At 38.0% G+C, this 24,510-nt stretch overlaps 1 protein-coding gene across 4 annotated transcripts in view; it reads left to right on the plus strand.

Annotated features, from left to right (window-relative positions):
- The window catches only part of ITSN2 (intersectin 2), a 122,901-nt gene that overhangs the window by 9,296 nt on the left and 89,095 nt on the right, over positions 1-24,510 (plus strand). For all 4 annotated transcript variants that reach the window (XM_018055566.1, XM_018055569.1, XM_018055568.1 and 1 more), the window contains exon 2: positions 19,241-19,304. In XM_018055566.1, coding sequence (XP_017911055.1) covers positions 19,274-19,304 — 31 coding nt within the window. In that variant the 5' untranslated portion in view covers positions 19,241-19,273. The remainder of the gene's footprint in view (positions 1-19,240; positions 19,305-24,510) is intronic.

A 24,510-nucleotide genomic window follows, 5' to 3' on the forward strand; every position in this document is an offset into this window, starting at 1 on the left:
AGACTTCTAGGATGGCCCTGATGATGATGGTATTGATGACACTGCAGTGACAGTGGCAAGTAAAGACCTGAGTATCAGGCTTGGTGTTTGGTAAGTATTCAGTGATTGTTAGCTGCTCTTTTAAATGATGATAAATACACATTTATGGTATGTTGTAAATTATAAATTCCAACGGATGTTGGCAAATGTTATATGCAGAGTACATCATGTGTGATGCTGGGCTTGAAGTACAAACTGGAATCAAAATTGCTGGGAGAAATATCAATAACCTCAGATATACAGATGACACTACCCTTATGTCACAAAGTGAAGAGGAACTGAAGAGCCTCTTGATGAAAGTGAAAGAGGAGAGTGAAAAAACTGGTTTAAAACTCAGCATTCAAAAAACAAAGATCATGGTGTCCAGTCCCATCACTTCATGACAAATAGATGGGGAAACAATGGAAACAGAGGCTTTTTTTTTTTCTTGGTCTCCAAAATCACTGCAGATGGTGACTGCAGCCATGAAATTAAAAGACACTTGCTCCTTGGAAGAAAAGCTATAACAAACCTAGACAGCATAATAAAAAGCAGAGACATTGCCAGCAAAGGTCCATCTCGTCAAGGCTATGGTTTTTCCAGTAGTCATGTATGGATGTGAGAGTTGGACTGTGAAGAAAGCTGAGTAACAAAGAATTGATGCTTTTGAACTGTGGTGTTGGAGAAGACTTTGAGAGTCCCTTGGACTGCAAGGAGATCCAACCAGTCCATCCTAAAGGAAATCAGTCCTGAATATTCATTGGAATGACTGATGCTGAAGCTGAAACTCCAATACTTTGGCCACCTCATGCAAAGAATTGACTCATTGGAAAAGATCCTGATGCTGGGAAAGGTCGAAGGCTGGAGGAGAATGGAACGACGGAGGATGAGATGGTTGGATGGCATCGCTGACTCAATGAACATGAGTTTAAGCAAGCTCTGGGAGTTGGTGATAGGGAAGCCTGGCGTGCTGCAGTCCATGTTGCAAAGAGTCAGACATGACTAAGCGACTGAACTGATAAATTATAAAAGCATAACCAGTTTCCAGATTATTACATAATCTTCCTGAAATTTTTTTAAAAGGTTATTGAGGTATCTGTCTAGATATAGATATATCTGTATATTTAGATAGATCAATCTACCTACCTATATATATCTAGATAAATCTATCTATCTAGATAGATCTATCTATATCTAGATCAGATCTATCTAGATATATAATTCACATATCACTATGAATGTGATTGAAATGGCAGCATAATACTTGGCTCAGTGTGTTCTCCCCTTATTGGATACTCATATCATTTCCAATTTTTCTGTAGTAACTAATAATAGCTGCAGTAAATGTCACTGTAAGTAAAGCACTTCCCACATTTATTATTGTTTCCTTATGACAAATTTCCAGAAACGAAATCATTGACTTACAGGATAAAAACTTTATTAGGATTCTTGCTGTATATTTCCATACTACCTTCTGAAGAGCTCTGACAGTTTGTACCCCCATGAGTATGTCTGTAACCCTCCTCTTCTCACCTTTGCTAGCCCTAGGGTCTGTTGTTTTTTTTCAAAGTAAGTCTATAAGGAGAAACAAAATAAAAATTTGCATTTTCTCAATTGATTAGTAATGTTAACATCTATTAGCCAGTTTTATTTCCTCTTTGGAAATTGTCTATTTAAAGTCTCAGTGTTTTCATTATCTAAGTAGTTCTATATACATTAAAAATGACTATTATATTTGTTTTGCTTTTTCTCCAATTGTGTATCTGTTTTCAGCAGAAGTCTAAAAATATTTGTATGGATAAATCTTTACTATTTCTTTTGCATAAATAATAGCTTCAGGACTTAGTTATCTTTGTTTTAGGGAGGTGATATTTTACTTGAAGGTAAAGCATCTACCTGAATTTTTTCCCTCTATACTATTTTTTTAGAACATTTACTTATTTTTTTGACTGTGTGGGGTCTTAGCTGTGGCCTACAGGCTTGGTTGCCCCATAGCATGTGGGGTCTCGCCTCCCCGACCAGGGATTGAACTCATGTCTCCTGTACTGGAAGGTAGATCTTCAACCACTGGACCACCAGGAAAGTCCCCTCCTTCTATACTTCTTAATCAAGTCAAGTAAATAGTTTTGCTTTAATATTTAGTCCTAATATGAGATGGAAGAGGATAGATCAACTAGCCAGCTCCCACCAGCCCACCCCTTACAGCAGTGCAGGCTGAGTCACAAGCTATTCTTAGGTGTTTTTTCCCCTTTTATGTGGGTGAATTGTCTTGTTCAGACTTGACTAATTCTTCTAAAATTGGTTTAATTTAGATCTCCAATACAATCGGAGCACTAGCTACTTCAGTTATTAGTTTACCATTTCTGTTCTTTCTTTGCCCTGTTTATTGGTTGACTGTTTGTGGGCTAAACTTAACATTTATAGAAGTCCAAGTTTACAGCTTATATTCAGACATCTTAAACTGAAGATGTTAAACTGCAGAACTAGACTGAGAACTAAATATGTGTAGAGCAGTTCTCTTTTTGAAGCTTTTGAGTCTCAACATGCTTTGTGTATTTGGGGCCCTAAGCCTCTTGGTAGAAATAATAATCACCTTTTACTCAAATGTAAGCAGTATTTGTAAGAAAAACATATCCTTTTTACTAGTAATTGGCATAACTGCGGTTTGTCATACCAATTCAGTGAAATTAAGCCAATTCTTAATGGTTGAAAATGAAGATGAAGTAATAGTAGTGATAGCCATCATTTATGAGCACCATCTGTGTGCCAGATGTTTTACAGACATGGTACCTGAGCCTTAAAAGAGCCTGGTGTTTAGGTGCCATCAGCCACGTTTATAAGTTAGGAAAACTGAAGCTGTGTCCTGTACCAGTCTCCTGAATAACAGCAACTACACTGGGATCAGAACTCGAATTGGTTGATCTGCTTTCAGAGTTCAACTTCCAGATTGTCAGCTTGCTTCTCCTCAGTGCAGTTGAAAGGATGCTAATCTCTCCGTGTCAAAGCTTCCATATTAAAGGATATTTTAGTACCTACCCTGTGGCTGAGCACTATGTTTCTGAAGATGAGACATTCACAGGAACTCCCAGTCTGATAGAGATGGGCAGGCATGAAAACAAAGGTTACAGTATTTGGTGGTATGTAGTTTATTGGAGATACATACAAGATAAAATAAGGATGTGGCAAAAGGTTTTTAAGTGGAAGTATCACTGAGAAGTGTCACAGATTCAGAGAGAGGGGTAATAGGAATAAGATGGCACAGAGGTGGAGGGGGAAGGTATTCTAACAGTGGAAATGTAGGCAGAGGATAAACCCTAAAATACCTCATATGCCATGTGGAGAAAACTAGATATTTTTTGAAAATATCAGTTTTATCAAGATATTCATATACTATAAAATTCACCCTTCTAAAGTTTACAGTTCTGTTATTTTTATTACAATCACAGAATTGCACAAGCATCATCACTAATTTTAGGTTATTTTCTTCATCCCAAAGAAACCTCTATACCCATTTGCATCCTCTCAATTTCCCAGCTCTGCTGCTGTTGCTGCTGCTAAGTTGCTTCAGTCATGTCTGACTCTGTGCGACCCCATAGATGGCAGCCCACCAGGCTCCCCAATCCTTGGGATTCTCTAGGCAAGAACGCTGGAGTGGGTGCCATTTCCTTCTCCAATGCAGGAAAGTGAAAAGTGAAAGTGAAGTCGCTCAGTCGTGTCCAACTCTTCGCGACCCCATGGACTGCAGCCTACCAGGCTCCTCCATCCATGGGATTTTCCAGGCAAGAGCACTGGAGTGGGTTGCCATTGCCTTCTCCGTTTCCCAGCTCTCAGTTCAGTTCAGTTGCTCAGTCGTGTCCAACTCTTTGCGACCCCATGAATCGCAGCACGCCAGGCCTCCCTGTCCATCAGCAACTCACGTAGGTCACCCAAACTCATGTACATCGAGTCGGTAATGCCATCTAGCCATCTCATCCTCTGTTGTCTCCTTCTCCTCCTGTCCCCAATCCCTCCCAGCATCAGGTAACCACTAACCCGTGAATTTGCCTCTATGAATTTGCCTCTTCTGGACATTTCATATAAATGAGACATTGAATATGTGATCTTTTTGTTACTGATTTCTTTTACTTACTGTAATGTTTGTTTTTAAAGTGCACCCATATTGTACTGTATATCAGTAATTCATTTCTTTTTATGGTCAAAAATTCCATTGTATGGGTATACCACATTTTGTTTATCCATTCATCAGTTGATGGTCATTTAGGTTGTTTCCACTTTTGAGCTATTATGAACAGTGCTGTTGTGAGCATTTGTGTACAAGTTTTTATATGAACATAGGTTTATATTTTCATTTCTCTTGGGTTCATATCTGAAGGTGGGATTGCTGGGTTTTATGGTAACCTTTGCTTAACATTTTGAGGAACTGCTAAATTGTGTTCCGAAGCAGCTAAATCGTTTTACTTTTCCACCAGCAAGGTATGAGGGATCCTGTTTAGGAGATCAGATTCCCTGGAGAAGGAAATGACAACTCACTCCGGTATTTCTTGCCTGGGAAATTCCATGGGCAGTGGAGCCTGATAGTCCATGGGTCACAAAAGAGTCTGAAACAACTTAGCGAGTAAACAACAGATTTTATATTATTGGTGAGCACAATCACAGCGGTTGAAAACTGTTGGATTCTGTTCCTGCTTCCCAATGTCTTTCAAGACATAGGTCAGAAGCCTTTTTCTAATGAATGGAACTAAAATGGAAATCATTTCCTCAATTCTGTGGGCTACTTAAAATCTGAGTCATTCAGGATTATTGAAATTTAGTGTTTATGTATTAAAACTAACCAATTTCTAGAGCTTACTGAGTGTCCTAATTCAGTTTTTTTCTAAGAAATCTGTTAACTCTACAAAACTTTGGCAGCATCAGATTGAATTGAAAAATTCCTACTATGCACTCCTACAACAGTGGATGCTGTTTCAGTGTATCATTGGGTTGTCTTGAGTTTGACTTGGTTCCATTTCTGCTATTCTTAAATTGATTGCAGTCACAGAATTATGTTGTTTTAATTTTGTTGACCATTTGTATAACTATATCATTGCTATAACTTCTTTATCATAGAGTTATTTTTCTACTGAAAAATAGGAGCATGTAGGTAGGTTGAATCTCTTTTTTGTTACACATAGGTAGGCAGTAGTTAGAATAGTTTGAGAATGAATGGATTACATAATTGGAAGTTTTCTTTCCCACTCTAATATTCCACTCTAATACATTTTTAAAGTGGAAATTAATGTATGTTATAATTAAGGGTTTTAACTATGGAGTACATGCTCTCCCCAAATTGGCTTTGGAAGTCTGAAAGCTGTGAAATTGTTCACCACATTTTGTGCCTTTGTGTTTTTTCCAGAGAGAGAAACTGGGTTTGCCAAATTTCTTTTTAAAAGAAGTCGTCCATGGCCCTCAAAGAATTCAGATGGATGAAGGGAATTTGTAAATTTGAGATTTGGGATATTTGGGGGAAGTGAGGACCTTGCTTTGGTTAAGTGTCGCTTCTCAGTGATAGATATTTTCTGGATACATGTCTTTTAAAAGGGTGACTCATTCCATGTTAGAATAGCTCTCTTTTATTCTTCCTGATAATTTTTTGTCTCTATCAGAACTTGGAGTTTGCCTTGAAAGTCCTCACTGCACATTTATTGTTACTATTTTATATTTTATTATTTAAGTAATATTTATTTATTATTTTATATTTACTTTCTTGTATGATTGGATTGCTCTTTATTCAAGGTGTTATTTTTTGCTGCCCTGATTGCATGCTTTACTTGAAATGAATTGGTATTTTTAAAAAATGGTTTGATAGAATAAGAAAATGCATGCTTTTCTACCCATTGACTTCTAGTTTCTTTTTCCTTTACTCTTGTTCTGTGTTTTGGTTGAGATTGGGAAGTACCAGTAGCCGGTGAAAGCTCTTCCCATGCAGGCCTTGCTCGGGTGCTGTGGCATCAGCTTGGATATCGGGTTCTCAAGGCCTCTGCAGGACAGTGTGGCTGGAGAAGTATACTTCTTCTCTGTAGCTGTTTTACCATCATATGCAGCATGGTTGGATTTGAGACATGAGACTGGCAATTTCAGTTAAGTGTTTTTGATAAAACAGACTTGTTACTTAATATTGTTTATAATAGACTAAGAAATTGTCAAGGGGAAAAAAATTGACAGGGTGAGGTTCTGGATGATATTGGCTATTGGGTTAAAGGATGGTTATAGTATAATACAAATATATTTGGTCTGTGTCCCTGGTTCCTGGCACAGAGGTCCTAAAACCTTTGAAATTCCCTGAGTGATAGGAAAGTTGCTTTCCATCATAGCTGAGCTTATGTTAATGAGGTGACTAAGAGTGGTACTCGTGGATAGCCTCAGCGTAAGGCTGCTGCTGCTAAGTCGCTTCAGTTGTGTCTGACTCTGTGCGACCCCATAGACAGCAGCCCACCAGGCTCCCCCGTCCCTGGGATTCTCCAGGCAGGAACACTGGAGTGGGTTGCCATTTCCTTCTCCAGTGCGTGAAAGTGAAGTTGCTCAGTTGTATCCGACTGTTCGCGACCCCATGGACTGCAGCCTACCAGGCTCCTCCACCCGTGGGATTTTCCAGGCAAGAGTACTGGAGTGGGGTGCTACTGCCGTCTCTGCAGCGTAAGGCTAGATAACCAGAAAGACTTAGAGAATTAGAAGGTTGGAATTTTCAGCCCCATCCACTAACCTCCAAGAAAAACAGGTGAGTGTTAGAGTTTGAACCTCTGTTTATGTACATAAATTCACAATTTTGAATATTTGCATACTATTTCAGAATTTTATATTTTAAAAAAATTTCCATAATATCATAAACACTGCCTATCTACTATAACCTTGAAGTTATCATTTGTGAATAGATGCATTTTATTCTAAGTGAATGTAACCTTATTTTCTTGTTCCTTTCTTCGTTAGATAAATTACCTTATTTGTATTTTTTCTGCTATTGATGACATTATGATACACATCTTTGCATTCTGTTTTCCTCCTTTGGATAATTTTCTTAACGTAAATTCTTATAAATGGGCCAAGTGGGCATTTTGTTTTGGGTGAATGTTGTCAAATTTAAAGGCACAAACTTTACCTTAAACCTTCTACTTTTTTGATATTTGCCTTCTTTAAAAATTTGATACACTGTTTTTTGATAATTTAACATTTACAGGAAAATCGAGCAGATAGTACAGAGTTTCCCATACACCCTTCTACCTATTATTAGTAACATGTTAGGACAGTACATTTATTGTAATTGATTAACCGGTGTTGGCACATTGTTATTAACTAAAGTCCATGCTTGCTTACTTCTCCTTCGTTTTCACCTAATGACCCTTTTCTGAGCCAGGATCCCATACTTTAGTACATTCAATTGTCATGGCTCCGTGGGCTCCTCTTGATTGTTGCTATTCTTAGTTTTGACTGCCACTCAAACTTTACTTGTTTCTGATGACTCTGTCTTGAAGGGTACTGGTTAGGTATATTATAATGTTCCTCTGTTGGAATTTGGTGTTTTTGTCATAAGACAGACAACCATGGACCAAGCAGGCAAATGAACCAGATGTGTACATTGCAACGTAAATTTGCCAAGATGAATATGTTTCTTGTATACCAAAATATGTAAAGTTAGTATATCACTTTTACTGTAACCATTAAGTACCTAGAAGTAAATGAAACAAGAGTAGGACTCTACTGAAGGATGCAAAAAATACACATCTGAGAATAGTCTCAAAAATTATGAAAAAAATAGGACAGTGAGTAGAGAGGGATTTGCATATTCTAACACTGTGGTAGTTAGAGCCCTAAGACAGGAGTACACAGGAAGACCCACTGAACAGGAATAAATGCAGGCTATGAGTAAACTTAATGTATAAGAAGAGAGATGCATTTTACACCAATTAGTAAAAGCTAAATTATTTCATAAACGGTCTCAGAAAAAGTGATAGACATCATGAGTGGTGGAAAAGTGGAGAAAATAATTTAGACTCATATCTATCATTCCATTCCAAAATAAAAAATTCTGAATAAATGAAATATATAAAATTTTTTAAATGTACAGGTACTAGAAGAAAATTCGGGCAGTTTCTGATATGAGACAGACCTTTCTTAGCATGAGAGCATACTCAATGGTCATAAAGGAAAAGATTGATAAAAAGAACAAAGTTGGTATAACAACAAATTGGATAAAAAGTGTTTGTAACATGTAAGTCTGGGAGACTGAAAGGGCAGAGTGTGAAGTAGTCTTCTAAGAGAGTAGGGGAGCAAATGAAGTAGGGGAATGTGGACTTGTCAGGCAGGACGTAGGGTACACTTGAGTTAGTGGTCAGGAATTTAAGTGAGACCAGGCAGCATTTATATAGCCATGGAATAACAAGAGAGTTGGATTTACAAAAGACTGGTATTTTGCCAGATGTGTAGTTTGTAGGGAGAGAGGGAAGCTGAGGATGTTTACAGCAAACTGCTTATAATGGTGAGCTGTGATATTTAATTTGGGTAAGGAGGGATATTAGGACATGAGGAAGGGTGTAAGGATATAAGGAAGATTGAGGAACAGTTAAAAGGTGATAAGATCAATAGTTTGTAGGTCCAAGTAGGGTTAAAGAATTGTTGGCGTTAGGGAACTGGAGAGATTCAGTTGTTGAGATGGTGCTGGTGAAAGGGGCATGGGAGACTTGAAATGGATTACAGAAGAGGGCAGTTACCGATAATAACAAGGCCTTGGGTGTGACCTGGAAGTTGCTGCCTTAGATGAGATGGAGGATAAAATTTTTGGAACACAGGAGGTCAAAGACTTCTTGTTGTTCAGTTGCTATGTTCAGTCTCTAAGTCGTTCAGTGTCTAAGTCGTGTCCAACTATTTGCGACCCCATGGCTGCAGCATGCCAGCACGTCAAAGACTTACTTAGAAGCCAGTCTCTGGGTAGGATGATCTGTAAAAACATTGACATCGCCAGGAATTCTTATGGGAATAATGCTGGAGAGTAGATAGTGAGCAGTCAAGGAATTACCCTGGTGATTGTAGGGGACAACAGTGAATGAGGAGAGCCAGTGGTCAAGTCAGATGCTTGAAAGTCAAAAGCTAGTTTTCTTTTCCACTTTTTTTTATTATGAAAAATGTCAAACATATACAGAAGTTTGAAGTACTGTGACCACTTATTTTCTATATGCCTTCATTTAGTAGTTGATTTTTTAAAAATAATTTTTTAAAGTCTTTATTGAATTTGTTACAGTATAATTTCTGTTTGATGTTTTGTTTTTGGCTACAATGCATGTGGGATCTTAGCTCCCCAGCCAGGTATTGAACCCACACCCCCTGTGTTGGAAGGCAAAGTTGTAACCACTAGATTGCCAGGGAAGTCCCTAGTAAACTATTTTTTACTTAAATGTGTCTTGTATTTTTGTGGGGGCTTTTGTGATAAGGCAGGATATAAATGCATTTCCAAATTCCTTTCCAGAAAGGGGGTGCCGATTTATACTTGTATTAGCTAGGTATTAAGACTATGTTTTCAGGGATCATTTTTGTAGTGCATATTAGCTAAGAATTGGTGCAGTACTTGCTCTTAGAGCTATTGTTACAGTTCCTTGCATTGCTGTTAGCTCTTCATTATATCATGTGAATAAGCTGCTGCCTATTTTCCCAGACCATGCTCTTCTCTCTGCTTTTGCATGTACTGTTACCTCTGCTCAGAAAGTTTTTTCCCCATATTCACTCATTTGACACATGTTTTTATGTATAAGGCATAAACTAATTTAAACACAATCTGAAATGCATGTGCCTGGTTGATTCTTGGGAACTGATTTGCATGTGACCCTCTCTTCTTTTGGCCTGTAGAGGAGAGAAATTTGTGTTTGGGCTCCTGGGGGGCTGGGATATAACAGCCTGTTTTCAGTCTGACTCTTTGGACTATTGTCTGGGCCTGAAGGAAAGATAAAAAGTTACAAAGAAAAGCTGTACTTTCTCCTTTTCTCAACTTCTTTTTCCTCGGCTTCCAACTTAGGTACATTCATCCTTACCGCTTTTCCTGTTTTTTATTCTGTCCCAGATTCTAACTTTATACTCTAGAGCTGTCAACTTCCACTTTCTCTGGACCCAGACTTGTTAGGTAACCTTTCCTTTTCCCTTTTCAAAATTAAATCTCTCCTTCTTCCTCTTACAGAGGTTTTGTTCTCCCATCTAAAAAGTAAAGACTTATAACCTCTCCTCTTTCCTAAAGCTTATCTCTTCTCCTACCCTTTTCCTCCCTTCTTGTAACAACACATACTTGTTGAGTTACCTACACTTCACCTCCAAATTATTGCTTCAGCTTGCCTGTAACAGTCAGCTCACCGTCCTGGAACTGTCTTCACAAGAAATTGCCAAAACGAATGGCTTAGTTTTTACTTCTGTGACATTTGGCAGTATGACCATCATCCTCTTGAAACTCATCTCTGTATCTCAATTTCTTTCCTTTTTCCCAGCCTCTGTTCTGATTGTTTTTCTCCTGTTTCCTGTACATACTTTCTATGGGTAATGTCATTCGCTGACATGTTGACAGCTACTCCCAAGCCTTAAGGACTACCAAAACTGGGTTTCTGCCTTAAACAGAATTCTTAACTGTTCCTTATATGTTTCCACCTAAATGTCTTCGTAGGTGTGTCAGATTAGATATGCTCAAAATGGAACATTTTGTTGCTTACCTCACGAATCTATTATCCAGATCCCTGTTTTCTCAGAGCTTCTGTTGGTGAATATTATCACTCTGCAGTTGCTCAAGGTAGAAACTCATCTGTGATGCTTTTCTTCCATCATCCACATTAGCTGATCAGAAAATCCTGTCTCTTCTACCTCTGCACAAGTTCAGATTTTCACTGTCTGGACTATACTAGGGGCAATGTCCTTGCCTCAAGATATTCAAATGCAGTTCAGTTTCTGTATTATTTGTCAGAATTCTTTCTCTCTGCCCTTAAAAGACCAGGTTCTTCTCTTGTATCTTATATATGCTTACCCTGGATAATGTCTTTCATTGACATGGCAATAATTTCCCAATCCCTGGGAGCTACCAAATCTGGGTCTCTATGTCAGATATATACTGTGTTTCGTTTGTTTATTTGAGAGGCTGCAGCATGCAGGAACTCATTTCCTTGACCAGGGATCAAACCTGTGCCCCTTGCAGTGGGATCAGAGAGTCTTAACCCCTGGACCACGAGGGAAGTCCTATATGCTATGTTTTAAATATCAACTCTCTGTGACTTGTGTAGTGAAGTTCAAAATCAATAACATGACATACTTTGTTCCTTAATTGAGATCTTGGCAAGTTACTTCATGTCTTTGACCTCTTTGTAATTATTTCTAAATAAAGAGGATTCGGTATGTGTTTAATTCTTTAAAAAAAAATCATGAGATAAAATAGAGAAACCTCAATATGTAAAACACAAAAAACAGAGCTACTTTCATTAAAATTGGTATCCTCAACAGCTCTGCTGTATCTCCTTGAAATTTCTAGAACTGTGAGGTGCGCAATTTGAAACTATTGAGTTTCAAGAATGAGTTCTTTGAAGTCACATCACTCTCAGATTATATTCTCTGGGTAGGAAAGGCTCTGCTCTTTTACTGGCTGTGTTCTTTCCTTCTTTTAGCAAGTCCTTCTCTTAGATTCAGATACGTCTCCTTTCTTTGTAATAGTGCCTAGCAACAGACTGGTACAATGTATTTTACTATGAAGGGAAGTCGCTCAGTCGTGTCCGACTCTTAGCGACCCCGTGGACTGCAGCCCACCAGGCTCCTCCATCCGTGGGATTTTCCGGGCAAGAGGACTGGAGTGGGGGGCCATTGCCTTCTCCGATTTTACTATGAGGGCACCATTAAACCCGCTTACTTTAACAATGACCTCATGTTAGATAATTGTGTGTGTGTGTGTGTGTGCGTGTGCGTGTGTGTGTGCATGTGTGTGTGTCTGTGTGTGTGTGGGTGGGTGTGTGCGTGTGTGCATGTGTGTGTTTTGGCTGCACTATGTGGCTTGAAGTTACCTGACCAGGGATTGAATCCAGGATCTCAGCAGTGAAAGCCTGGAATTCTAACCACTGGACTGCCAAGGAGTCCCCTAGATAATTCTTATATATAAAAATTGCTTTCCTTGTGATATGTACGGCACTTTGATTTACCTCCCAAGTAGTGTTCTATCTTCTTGATTCTCATAGCATTCTTCATATCCTTTTATTGTAGCTCATTGTTCATATTTGAATGAATAAATATATGGATGAAAGAAAGAATAAATGAGTAGATGGGGAACAAGTGTGGAGAATATATATATACACCCTATAAGTTTCATCTTACTGCAGGAACTATAAAGAAGTCGGTATTTTGCTCTAATCATTCTTGCATGGAACTGACCTTGATATCCTTGCAAATCAGATGTGGAAAGAACATTTTCCCCAACTAATCAGCAAGTTTAGAGAGTCCCCTTTTATGTGTGTAGCATGTGAAGTGGAGGAGGCACTGGAGAAAGATTATATGATGTGGCTTCAGGAACTTGATGATCTTGCTTTCGAATGTCAGACCTTCAGTCAAATCCATACTAATCAACATGATTCAAAGTGTAGTTGAGAAACCCAAGGCTTTCTCTTCATTCCAATAAAAAGCCTTTAGAATTCAATGGGAAGTAAACCTTTATCTCTAAAAGTGTACTTACAAGAAGAAAAAAGATTGCAGAAGGTCCATATTACAAAGGATAGTTTTGTCTAAGATCCATAGCTCTGATGCCTGTAGGGTTTCAGGGAAGTAGTTTGAAACCTCCTCTGCTTTCTTACCAGTTTCTCTTCTGTATATGTTTTCAATTCAGTATTACTCTTCTCCATGCCTCCCTTGCTTTTTTATTTTTTTCCATATCTCAACCATCTTATTCATTTATGCAGCTTATTTGTTTAGCAAATAGTTATTGAACATTTTCTCTGGGAGATCTGGTTTAGGCAGTAGGCATAGAGGTAAATAAAAAAAATTCTCTGTCCAGAACAAGTGAAACAAGCAAACGTGAAATTGGGATGAACAGGTGTTATGAGCATACCTAAGAGATGATGACTGACTGCCTGAGAGGACAGAAATCTTCCGAAGAAGAGGTGACATACGAGTTGGGGGTTGAAGAATGAGAAGAAAGTGTGGCGAATGTCACAGAGGGGAACAGCTTTTACAAAGGAATAGGAGAGTGAAAAAAGCCCCTCTGATAAAGGAAAGGTTGGTATAGTTAGGACATCTGAATCTAGGGGACGTGTGTAGCAGTGAATGTGATAAAGTAGATTGGGGTGGGATTTTGAAGGGTGCCATACTTCGTACTATGAAATTTGGACTTTAACTTGTAATCAGTAGGGGAGTTTAAGCAGGAGAAGGGCATTTTGTTTATTGTCGGCGGCGGGTGGCGGGGGGGGGGGGGGAGACGGGGGCGGGGAGGGACTGGTAGTTCTGTGGAAGGCAAGAAGACCATTTTAGGAGGTTCATGCCCTGATTCGTGTAACGACCCACTTACTAAGTCACAGTTTCCCAGGGATAGGCCTGGGAATCTGTAGAACTAGAAAGTATCGAGGTGATAGGATCAGGCAAATTGGGATGCTTAAAAACAAAGCATTGGACATAAGAAATGTGCTGTCTGGGACCAGTTTTGCTCATGGAAGTCTTTTCGTTTTTCCATCTTGAAAATTGAGGGTTTTACACTAATTACTGTAATTGTTTCCTTCTATAATTCTGTGCTTCTAAACAAATCCAACCTTAATTGAACTACTTTTTACTTACAATGGCTATAATTTTTTTTCCTTCTGTGTCGTATTGACCCTTTGAAGAAGATGGATTGCCTACTCCTATTCAAGTATTTCTGCTTTTCTCTGCCTTAGTATGAATTTCCCACATACTCCAAATGGTGTTTGGATTATGTTAAACTGAAGCAGTGGTTTTTGCATTATGTCTGTTATCTGCCACACATTTTCTTGGTTTCTGAAAAAGAAACAATGAGCAGGAAAATCTCCACATAAATATTCTGAAACCATTGATAATTAACACAGTGTTCAAATTATATGATAGATGCAAACTGCCAAGATTGCCTATCATTATATGTTATCCATTTTGAAGAGTGGAGAGTGATGTTTATTGGATGCTGACTTCAGTCATACATGCCTGAAGCAGACATCAAGCCTGTAACTGGGGAGATGCTGATCACCCTTTCTTCCTCTCAAAGGGTTATACCAAGAGGGAAGAAATAATTAGCATTCCCTAATTTATGCATGTGATTGATGTAGGCTTGAGTGTTAGAAGGCGTCTCTGGCTGGCTTGTTTTTCTTCTTTCTTTTATTATAAATGTAGCAAGAATGAGTTGATCTGGTACACAGGAACCTGTGACCCACCCAGCATTAATTATTATACCCATTTAAGAGAGGAACAGGCAGATAAAGTCCACGGAAAGTTCATGGACTTTAGAACTAAACTAAAGTTCAGGGTGGCTTCATCACATAACTGAATTTTGGCAAGTAATTTATCGTCTCATTTCTTCATGTGTGAAGTGGGCCCAGTATCATCTGTCCTGCAGGGATGTTGTGAGGTTTGCCAGCATTATCAAAGGTGCCTAGCTTTGGCTGGCTGGCAACTAGTAAAGAAACTCCTATGTGTGAAGCTCCTTGTACAGAACCTGAAATATTTTAGATTCTCAATGAATATTGAGCATGACAAATAGATAATAAAGTATACTGAATTTGTAGTAAGCATTTAGTAAATGGTAATATTATGATTACATAAAGTAAAACTGTTGATTTTTTTAAATGCTGGAGAGGGTGTGGAGAAAAGGGAACCCTCTTAGACTGTTAGTGGGAACGCAAACTAGTACAGCCACTATGGAGAACAGTGTGGAGATTCCTTAAAAAACTGGAAATAGAACTGCAGTCCCACTGCTGGGCATACACACTGAGGAAACCAGAATCGAAAGAGTCACGTGTACCGCAGTGTTCATCACAGCACTGTTTATAATAGCCAGGACATGGAAGCCACCTAGATGTCCATCAGCAGACGAATGGATAAGAAAGCTGTGGTACATATATGCAATGGAATATTACTTGGCCATTAAAAAGAATACATTTGAATCAGTTCTAATGAGGTGGATGAAACTGGAGCCTATTATACAGAGTGAAGTAAGCCAGAAAGAAAAACACCAATATAGTATACTAATGCATATGTATGGAATTTAGAAAGAAGGTAACAATAACCCTGTATGCAAGACAGCAAAGACACACAGATGTATTGAACAGTCTTTTGGACTCTGTGGGAGAGGGCAAGGGTGGGATGATATGGGAGAATGGTTTTGAAACATGTGAAATATCACATGTGAAACAGATTGCCAGTCCAGGTTTGATGCATGATACAGGGTGCTCGGGGCTGGTGCACTGGGATGACCCAGAGGGAGAGGATGGGGAGGTAGGTGGGAGGGGGGTTCAGGATGGGGAACACAGGTACATTCATGGTGGATTCAAGTCAATGTATGCAAAACCAATACAATATTGTAAAATAATTAATTAAAAATAAAAGTGTACACAAGATTAAAAAATCAGATGTATTTGTTGCATTTTTCAAAGCTTCAATTACTATTTCTCTTCAAATATAGATTATGAAGTAATTATTCTATAGCAGGTCAGAGAGAATTAGTATAAACCTAACAAATATGAAACAGTAGGCTTTAAAAGTTTAATGATTCTATGGATGGACCTAGAGAATATTATAAGTGAAGTCAGGCAGAGAAAGGCAAACACTGTATGATATCACTTATATGTGGAATCTAAAAAAAATAACACAAATGAATCTATATACAAAACAAATAGACTCACAGACACAGAAAGCAAACTTTCAGTTACTAAAGTGGAAATGGAGGAGGTAGGGATAAATCAGGAGGATGGGATTAATAGATACAAACTGCTATACATAAAGTAGATAAGCAGCAAGGATTTAGTGTATCTATGTTCAATATCTTATAATAAACTATTAACAGAAAATAATCTGAAATATATATATGCACATACATAATTTAAAAAGATGTCATCTGAACAATCCATATATAGTTGGGCAAACATGATATTTTGTATTAAAATTCCTGAATATAGCATATATAAAGTTTAAAAAAAAGCTTATTGGTTCCAACAAATGATGCTACTCTATTCAGATATTACCATAGTCAATCAGATGTTACATACATACATACAATAATGTGATACCTGTATGCACAGGTGGTTAACCCCCATGTACCAGGTGAAGAATATTCTGTAATACCAGTACCTTTCATTTCCCAAAGGGGATTTGCCTGCCTTCCTTGCCCTTCACATTATTTGATTCACTTTTTGGTTTTATTTCAGGATTATACTTGTGATTATTGAGCATCTGTTATATTCAGAGTACATGATGACTCACCAGACGTCCTAGATAGATGATCTATAAACTTTTACACCCAAATCTAATTGATTAAGGCTTTGTGGCTATGGGATCCTATACCTTATTTGTCTTTTGTAAGCCTGTGCGTTTCCTTCAAGCTGTCTTTGGTAATGCACACATTTTTATGCAGTTAAAACATGCATCGTAGGTAATGCTTTTGGAGGATTTCTGCCACATAAAAAATTTTCTCACAGAGACTTAATAAAAATAGGGGCTCTAGCTATTGCGTATCTGTCAGTAGTTTCTTTGCAAGATTTGGCTTATTTTGGTTTAACGTTACTTGTGATAATTTAAAATTGGGGAAGTGAAAGTGTTCTACGTGTTTGTAGAATTTCTATATTTGGAGATGTTGTAGTCAAAACTTGATTTATGAAACTTCCTTCAGTGTTGACTTTATTTAGCTCCTGACACCACGCTTCATCCAGTCACAAACTATAATTCTGGGAGTCCATGGTCTCATATCTCATAGAAGTTCTACCTATTGTGAACACTTTGTTGTTCCTCCAGTTCATTCCCTCTCTTCCCTTCCTGCTGCCAGGGTTCTAGATCAGGTGCCAGATGTCATTCTTCCCTGTGCCAGATAGTCTAACTGAGCTCCCTGTGGCAGGTGTGGCCTTTTCTTCACAATTGACTGTCTACGTGAAATAGGACTCTCAGTTCAGTTCAGTTCAGTCACTCAGTCGTGCCCGACTCTTTGTGACCCCATGAATCGCAGCACGCCAGGCCTCCCTGTCCATCACCAACTACCGGAGTTCACTCAGACTCAACGTTCATCGAGTCGGTGATGCCATCCAGCCATCTCATCCTCTGTCGTCCCCTTCTCCTCCTGCCCCCAATCCCTCCCAGCATCAGAGTCTTTTCCAGTGAATCAACTCTTCACATGAGGTGGCCAAAGTACTGGAGTTTCAGCTTTAGCATCATTCCTTCCAAAGATCACTCAGGACTGATCTCCTTTAGAATGGACTGGTTGGATCTCCTTGCAGTCCAGGGGACTCTCAAGAGTCTTCTCCAGCACCACAGTTCAAAAGCATCAGTTCTTCGGCTCTCAGCTTTCTTCAGCTCTATCCCTCCTTAAAACCTTTTAAGACTTGTCAGTCATAGGTTCAAGTCCAAAATTCTTAACTTTACAGCTATAACATTCTTACTCACCTGTGAAGCTCAACACAGTACCTCCTCTAGGAGTTCTTGATCACCTCACCACAGTTTAGATAATCTTTTTCTGCAACTCCAAATGTAGAGTTCACACTACCTTTGAGAAAAGAGGGAAGAAAACCAACTTGTACATGAGTAAAACTTTCTCCTACCTAAAAAGATTGTAGTGACAGGTGAAGTCTTAAGTGTGGTAAAAGGTTCCAAGTTCCATTGCAGTGAAGCTTACTAGCATCTAGAGAAAGAGTGTGCACTCTGAGAGGGAGGATGGTATATTGTGGCAACATACAGAAAAGTTAGGAGTCAGAAGACTAAAACTCATTGCATATTAATAAACTGGATTTTATATACCATTGTTTTGTTAGTGTGACTGACTTTGGTGGTTATACAGGTACCGTCATCTTCCCCTTGAGCACTGTGCATTCACTGGGATATGATGCCTTGTAACACTTCTTGGCAGCTAGTCAGCCAGCTCCTCTCAGGGCACCTTCCACCACGATGCACACCTCTTTATGCCTTCTTTATTCAGATGGCTTGTGCAAACATTTTTTCTCAGGCTTCTAAAAATACTAAAATTTGAATGATTTGGGTAAATAGATGAGTTACTGAGCAGTCTTTTAATAAAGTAGTATTTTCCTACAGTGTTATAAACCATGGTTTTAATTAAGTGCATTACTATGAATTTGCTAGGTCTTCAATCTCCCTAATTGGTCCTACCCTCAAGATTTCCTGGAATAAATTTTGAATTTATTTGTAATAATATGATGAATTCAGGATTCAAAGTTATATCGTATTCTTCCTTCCTGGACACCCAGGAAACCATTTTTAAGTCATTTTAAAAACACCCACAATGTGTCAGGCAGTGTACTGGGTTACATTTAATACTTAAAAAAATAAAAACTCATGCCAGTTATTTTTACAGATGAGAAATCTGAGACTCTGTAAGATTAAATAACACTTCTGTGATCACAGCTAGGAAAATAAAGTTGGAATTTGAACCCAGAGCTGTTGATTTCCAAATTCCCTTCTCTTCCTAGTACAGAATATTTCCTTAGTACATTTATTATGTATAAATAAACATACATGTTTTAATAGTTACTTTTAGTCCATTTTTATAAACCTGTAGAACTGAATTAAACAGCTATGCTACATTTATTTTGGATATTTTTCTTGCTCGAGGTTTTTTTGTTTGTTTGTTTGTTTTGAAGGAGAAGAATATTATGACTTCCCATGTTATTGTACACTTAATTTATAGAGTTGATTTCTCTGGAGTAAATTCTTGGCTGGTTGTAGCAACCCTCCTCTTTCACAAATTAGTTTCTACAAAATTGGTTTATGCCAAAGGTTCTTTATTCAGTATTTACCATTAAATATGACAGTTTTTCTGTTAAATGGTTTTATTTTAAAGGCAGCACCGTTACCCAACAAAATCTTCTGCTCTTCCCCAGCTGTAAATTCTGCCTGTTCAGCAGCAGCCGAAGCTCTGCACTGTTTTCTGTTGGAAGTGTGAGCTGAAGGGGCCAGGCATTCCTGGTGCTTAACGGGTGCACTAAGCTGCGATCTGCCCTTGCTGTATTATTAATGGCACCATGTTTTCATGTTGCAGATGGCTGAGCATTAGCAAGGAAAATTCAGGACCATGATGGCTCAGTTTCCCACAGCAATGAATGGTAAGTAGTTTCATGCTTGTGGTGAGATAAAGTGGTTATGAGATTTTGGGTAGAAGTTATAAAATATTCATTTAGATATTTTCCCTTAAATTTATAAATGCAAAATTTCAAGTATTCTTGTTGAAAGAATTTAGATAGTTTATATCAAAACACTGTGTGTGTCTTCTATTAGAATATTATGCAGTAAATCCCAAAGCTCAATATAAGCATGGTCTGTAGTATCATCTGGAGTGTGGGCTTGCCTTTGAGCAGTTAAGAGTAACCTAAACATCCATTGTGTTTAAAGCATAAAACTGGAAGACGGAAAGCATAGTGCCGTAAGTGGAGAATATTAAAGATGTTTTTGATAGCATGAGATGATTGTAAACTGATTAAACCAGTAAAGATTCATTTATTAATATACACATAAAATTAGTTTGTTTTCCTTTTTTTAAAGGGTTATGTATATACCTATACACACAGTTACTTAATAGGAAACATTTTAGAGGACATGTTTAGGTTATTTCAGTAATAAAAAGTTTTTAAAGTTTTTTTTCTGATTCAAGTTTTGTTTCTCAGATATATATTACCCACCTTTAATAGGTATTTTAAACTGTGTATCATTCATAATTGAAAAAATGCATTATGTTTTAAAATTACTAAGGTAATCAAAGATGCTGAGTTCTTAATTATGAGGTAGATTTTATTAGCTAATTATAAATATAAGGAAATAAAGAGTCCAGTCAATAATTCTTTTAACACTTGAACTGAAAACTGTAATTGAAAAGAATACTAGGGGAAAAAAGAGGGAAAAATCACTAATAATTCCACAGCCTTCACATAGGATTGTGTTAATGTTATAAATTGATCAATTCCTTTTTTTAAAATGTTTTCAATCATAGGGCCAAATCAGTACATTGTTAATAAAGAAAATATATGTTGTGTATCTTAAGTTTTAAGACTCAGGATTGATCTTGTGACATTTAGAAAAGTTTTAGAAAAATGAATATTTTCATAAAAGTAAAAATAAGTTTTAATATGTGGTAGGACGCTATCGGAGAAGGCAATGGCACCCCACTCCAGCACTCTTGCCTGGAAAATCCCATGGATGTAGGAGCCTGGTGGGCTGCAGTCCATGGGGTCGCAAAGAGTCGGACACAACTGAGCGACTTCACTTTCACTTTTCACTTTCATGCACTGGAGAAGGAAATGGCAACCCACTCCAGTGTTCTTGCCTGGAGAATCCCAGGGACGGGGGAGCCTGGTGGGCTGCTGTCTGTGGGGTCACAAAGAGTCTCACACGACTGAAGCGACTCAGCAGCAGCAGGACGCTATCATTTAAGGATGGACTTGAGATAAGGGTTTTGTTGTTTTGTTTTTTGCCTTTTCAGATGTGAGCATTGCTCCTTCTCTGGAAATGGTCTGAGATTATAAAGATTATTTGATGCCATGGACTATTTCTTAAAATGAATTTTTTTTCCTTAATGAGTATTAAATGTAAGTTTAGAATGAGGGTAATAATTGTGGTAATAATGTGCTCTACTCAGATCTGAGAATTTCTATGCCACATACTAAGGAGTTTGCTGTAAATACATTGTTCAGTTATAAACTTCAATCTACGTGTTAAGCAGGCTTATAAACAAAAGAAGCATAGTAGAAATCATTGTAGACTTGGGTCTTTCTTCATTTTTTTTTTCCATTCTCTGAACATTTACAGATCACTTTGTAGCTTATTCCATTATATGTAAAATATTGGAAACAATATGTGCAATAATAGCAACAAAAAGAGATTATTTGAATAATTGTCTAAAATGTTGAACAATTAATTTAGGAATGCTCAGCTGCTAAAGTCGTGTCCGACTCTTTGTGACCCTTGGACATTTTCCTCTGTCCAAGGGATTATCCAGGCAAGAAAATTGGAGTGGATTGCCGTTTCCTTCTCCAATTTAGGAATAGTATATAAGAATAAAGATAGTAATTTTTTAAACTTCTGAAGAGATGATAGCTAATGCAGACTGTAGTACCTTCCTACTTAGTTTATAAAGTAACTGAAGATTGAAGATAATCATATATGAGTCCAGTTCAGGGTTTAAAATCTTATTGAAAGAAGCATCCATGTATAGTACAAACCTTCAAGAGCAGTGTTTGCTCCTTCATTACATTCTCAGTTATAGATTGAGTTCAACCTTTTTGATGCCCAGTACTATTGGAACTTGCCTCTAACTGCCCTCCCTGGACCAAGCTGTTTGTCTAAATATTTCTGACACAGTCCTCAAATTTTGCCATGTCTACTTTATCATCCTGAGACTAACCACAGACTTTTAAGACGTTTTTGGTTCTTAGAGCTGTATTGTCTAATACAGTAGCCATTAAGTACATTTAACTATTTAAATTAATAATAATTAAGTAAAATTTTAAAAATTCAGTTCTTCAGTCACGCAGCCAAGTGTGCTCAGAACCACATGTGCTCGGCCAGTGGCTACTGTATTGGACAGTGCAGATACATCTCAGAAAGCTCTGTTGAAAGGGTATTCTTTCTTTGTCTGTGTGCTCACCATTTGCTTACAGAACTAAAAGATCATTGCATCATATTTTTACCACTTTCAACTTTATTTCTGGTGTCTTCTGCATGAGCAGAATCATCCTTGCCAAAACCATTTTAGTCAGGATAGGTTTGTTTTCTGCTTTTCAGAAATTTAATGAAATTATAGATACAGAGAGCATGATACATGAGCCATAAGTGTTAGGCAAGAGGCCACTTTGGATACATGTTGCTGCCAGTTGGTATCGTAGTGTGTCGTGGCTTGTTTCAACCTCAAAACTGTGGAGGTACTAAAGGCTGGTTATGTGAGTATGAAATTCTGGAGCCCATGACAGTGGTTCCATCTAAAACCTGGAAGAGAGAAAGTGAAGTTGCTCAGTCGTGTCCGACTCTTTGGACCCCATGGTCTGTAGCCTACCAGGCTCCTCCAGCCATGGGATTTTCCAGGCAAGAGTACTGGAGTGGGTTGCCATTTCCTTCTCCAGGGGATCATCCCAACCCAGGGATTGAACCCAGCTCTCCGCATTGTAGGCAGATAGATGCCTTACCATCTGAGCTACCAGGGAAGACGGAAGAGAAAAGGAAGAAGGAGAGAAAAGAAACAGCTAGTAATTTAGGAGGGAAAAAATACCATTTTTATTTTTAGAACCTTTTATTTTATTACCTTTTAGAATTTTAAAGCTATTTACCCTTTCTGTAATTAAGAAATTTTTGTTGAACATTGGACCTGTAGAATCAGCTGTAGTGTTGAACTGCATATGTAACAACCCAAGCATTTATTACTCAAGTCCCTACAGTTAGGTACTCAAGTCCCTACAGTTAGGCTTTTGTTCTATCTAGATCAGTATTCCAGTTGTGTTTTAGAGATTTAACTTAGTACTGGATCAGCGTATATCATTTGATTATTATTTTGAAATGAACAAATATACCAATGAAGACTGTTTCTGTAATCATTTAATTTTTACACTGTACAGGTGGGATGTAACGTATCTGAATCATGTATGCTCAGAACTGTGTATTAGAATATTGCTCTGCCACTACCCAGGTTTGTGGCTTTAAACACGTGGAACTTATTTATGTGTATATGTGTACATACACATATGTATGTTTCAGTTCAGTTGCTCAGTCGTGTCTGACTCTTTGCGACCCCATGAATTGCAGTACGCCAGGCCTCCCTGTCCATCACCAACTCCCGGAGTTCACTCAAACTCACGTCCATCGAGTCGGTAATGCCATCCAGCCATCTCATCCTCGGTCGTCCCCTTCTCCTCCTGCCCCCAATCCCTCCCAGCTTCAGTCTTTTCCAGTGAGTCAACTCTTCACATGAAGTGGCCAAGTACTGGATTTTCTGCTTTAGCATCAGTCCTTCCAAAGAACACCCAGGACTAATCTCCTTTAGAATGGACTGGTTGGATCTCCTTGCAGTCCAAGGGACTCTCCAAGTCTTTTCCAACACCACAATTCAAAAGCATCAATTCTTCGGCGCTCAGCTTTCTTCACAGTCCAACTTTCATATCCATACATGACCACTGGAAAAACCATAGCCTTGACTAGATGGACCTTAGTCGGTAAAGTCATGTCTCTGCTTTTCAATATGCTGTCTAGGTTGGTCATAACTTTCCTTCCAAGGAGTAAGCATCTTTTAATTTCATGGCTGCAGTTACCATCTGCAATGATTTTGGAGCCCAAAACAATAAAGTCTGACACTGTTTCCACTGTTTCCCCATCTATTTCCCATGAAGTGATGGGACCAGATGCCATGATCTTAGTTTTCTGAATGTTGAGCTTTAAGCCAACTTTTTGACTCTCCTCTTTCACTTTCATCAAGAGGCTTTTTAGTTCCTCTTCATTTTCTGCCATGAGGGTAGTATCATCTGCATATCTGAGGTTATTGATATTTCTCCTGGCAATCTTGATTCCAGCTTGTGTTTCGCTTGTGTTTCTTCCAGCCCAGCGTTTCTCATGATGTACTCTGCATGTAAGTTAAATAAGCAGGGTGTGCATAGATGTAAAACAGGAATGACAGTACTTACTGCATGAGGTCTAGCATATGGCTGATGTTCTGTAAACGTGTGTTTTTCCTTCTACATAGACTATAAGAATACATTTGTCAGAGCCAGTAGATGAGACTAAGCAACAGAAATCTTTATGAAAATACCACTTTCTCAATTTAGTGATGAGTTGGGGGAATTGGATAGAATTTTAATATATTTCTAAAGTAATCATCAGAGAGTGTAAAAGGTTTTAGGTTTTAAGGAAATAATTGGAAACATCAACTCTAAAACTTAGATTTTCCTGCCTTTCTGTAACACTTATGAATAAATATAGATTAAGATATGCTTTACTTGAAGTTCAAAGTAATAAGCTGTTGACTCTTTAGAAGGTTATTTTAGTATATATATTCTAAATAAGAAAGCCAGAATTGGATCAACTGTTTCAAAATTGGCTTTGAATTAGATGTATTTCGTAGCTTTAGTGTCCAGATTTGAATATTATTTGAATACTACTTAAAATTTATTCCTTCTCATTTGACTTAGAATATTTTTATTCTGTTAATAACATTAATCATGACAGTAAATCATGATTGTTGTGTATGACTCTCTTGGCTTGTGGAGCCCCTTTGAGTATTAGAAAGTCTCTGAGCTCATTTAAGGCATTCATTTTATTCCTCTTTATACCATTGTT

The sequence above is a fragment of the Capra hircus genome, chromosome 11 (assembly GCF_001704415.2).
Source record: "Capra hircus breed San Clemente chromosome 11, ASM170441v1, whole genome shotgun sequence".
NCBI classification, from domain to species: domain Eukaryota; kingdom Metazoa; phylum Chordata; class Mammalia; order Artiodactyla; family Bovidae; genus Capra; species Capra hircus.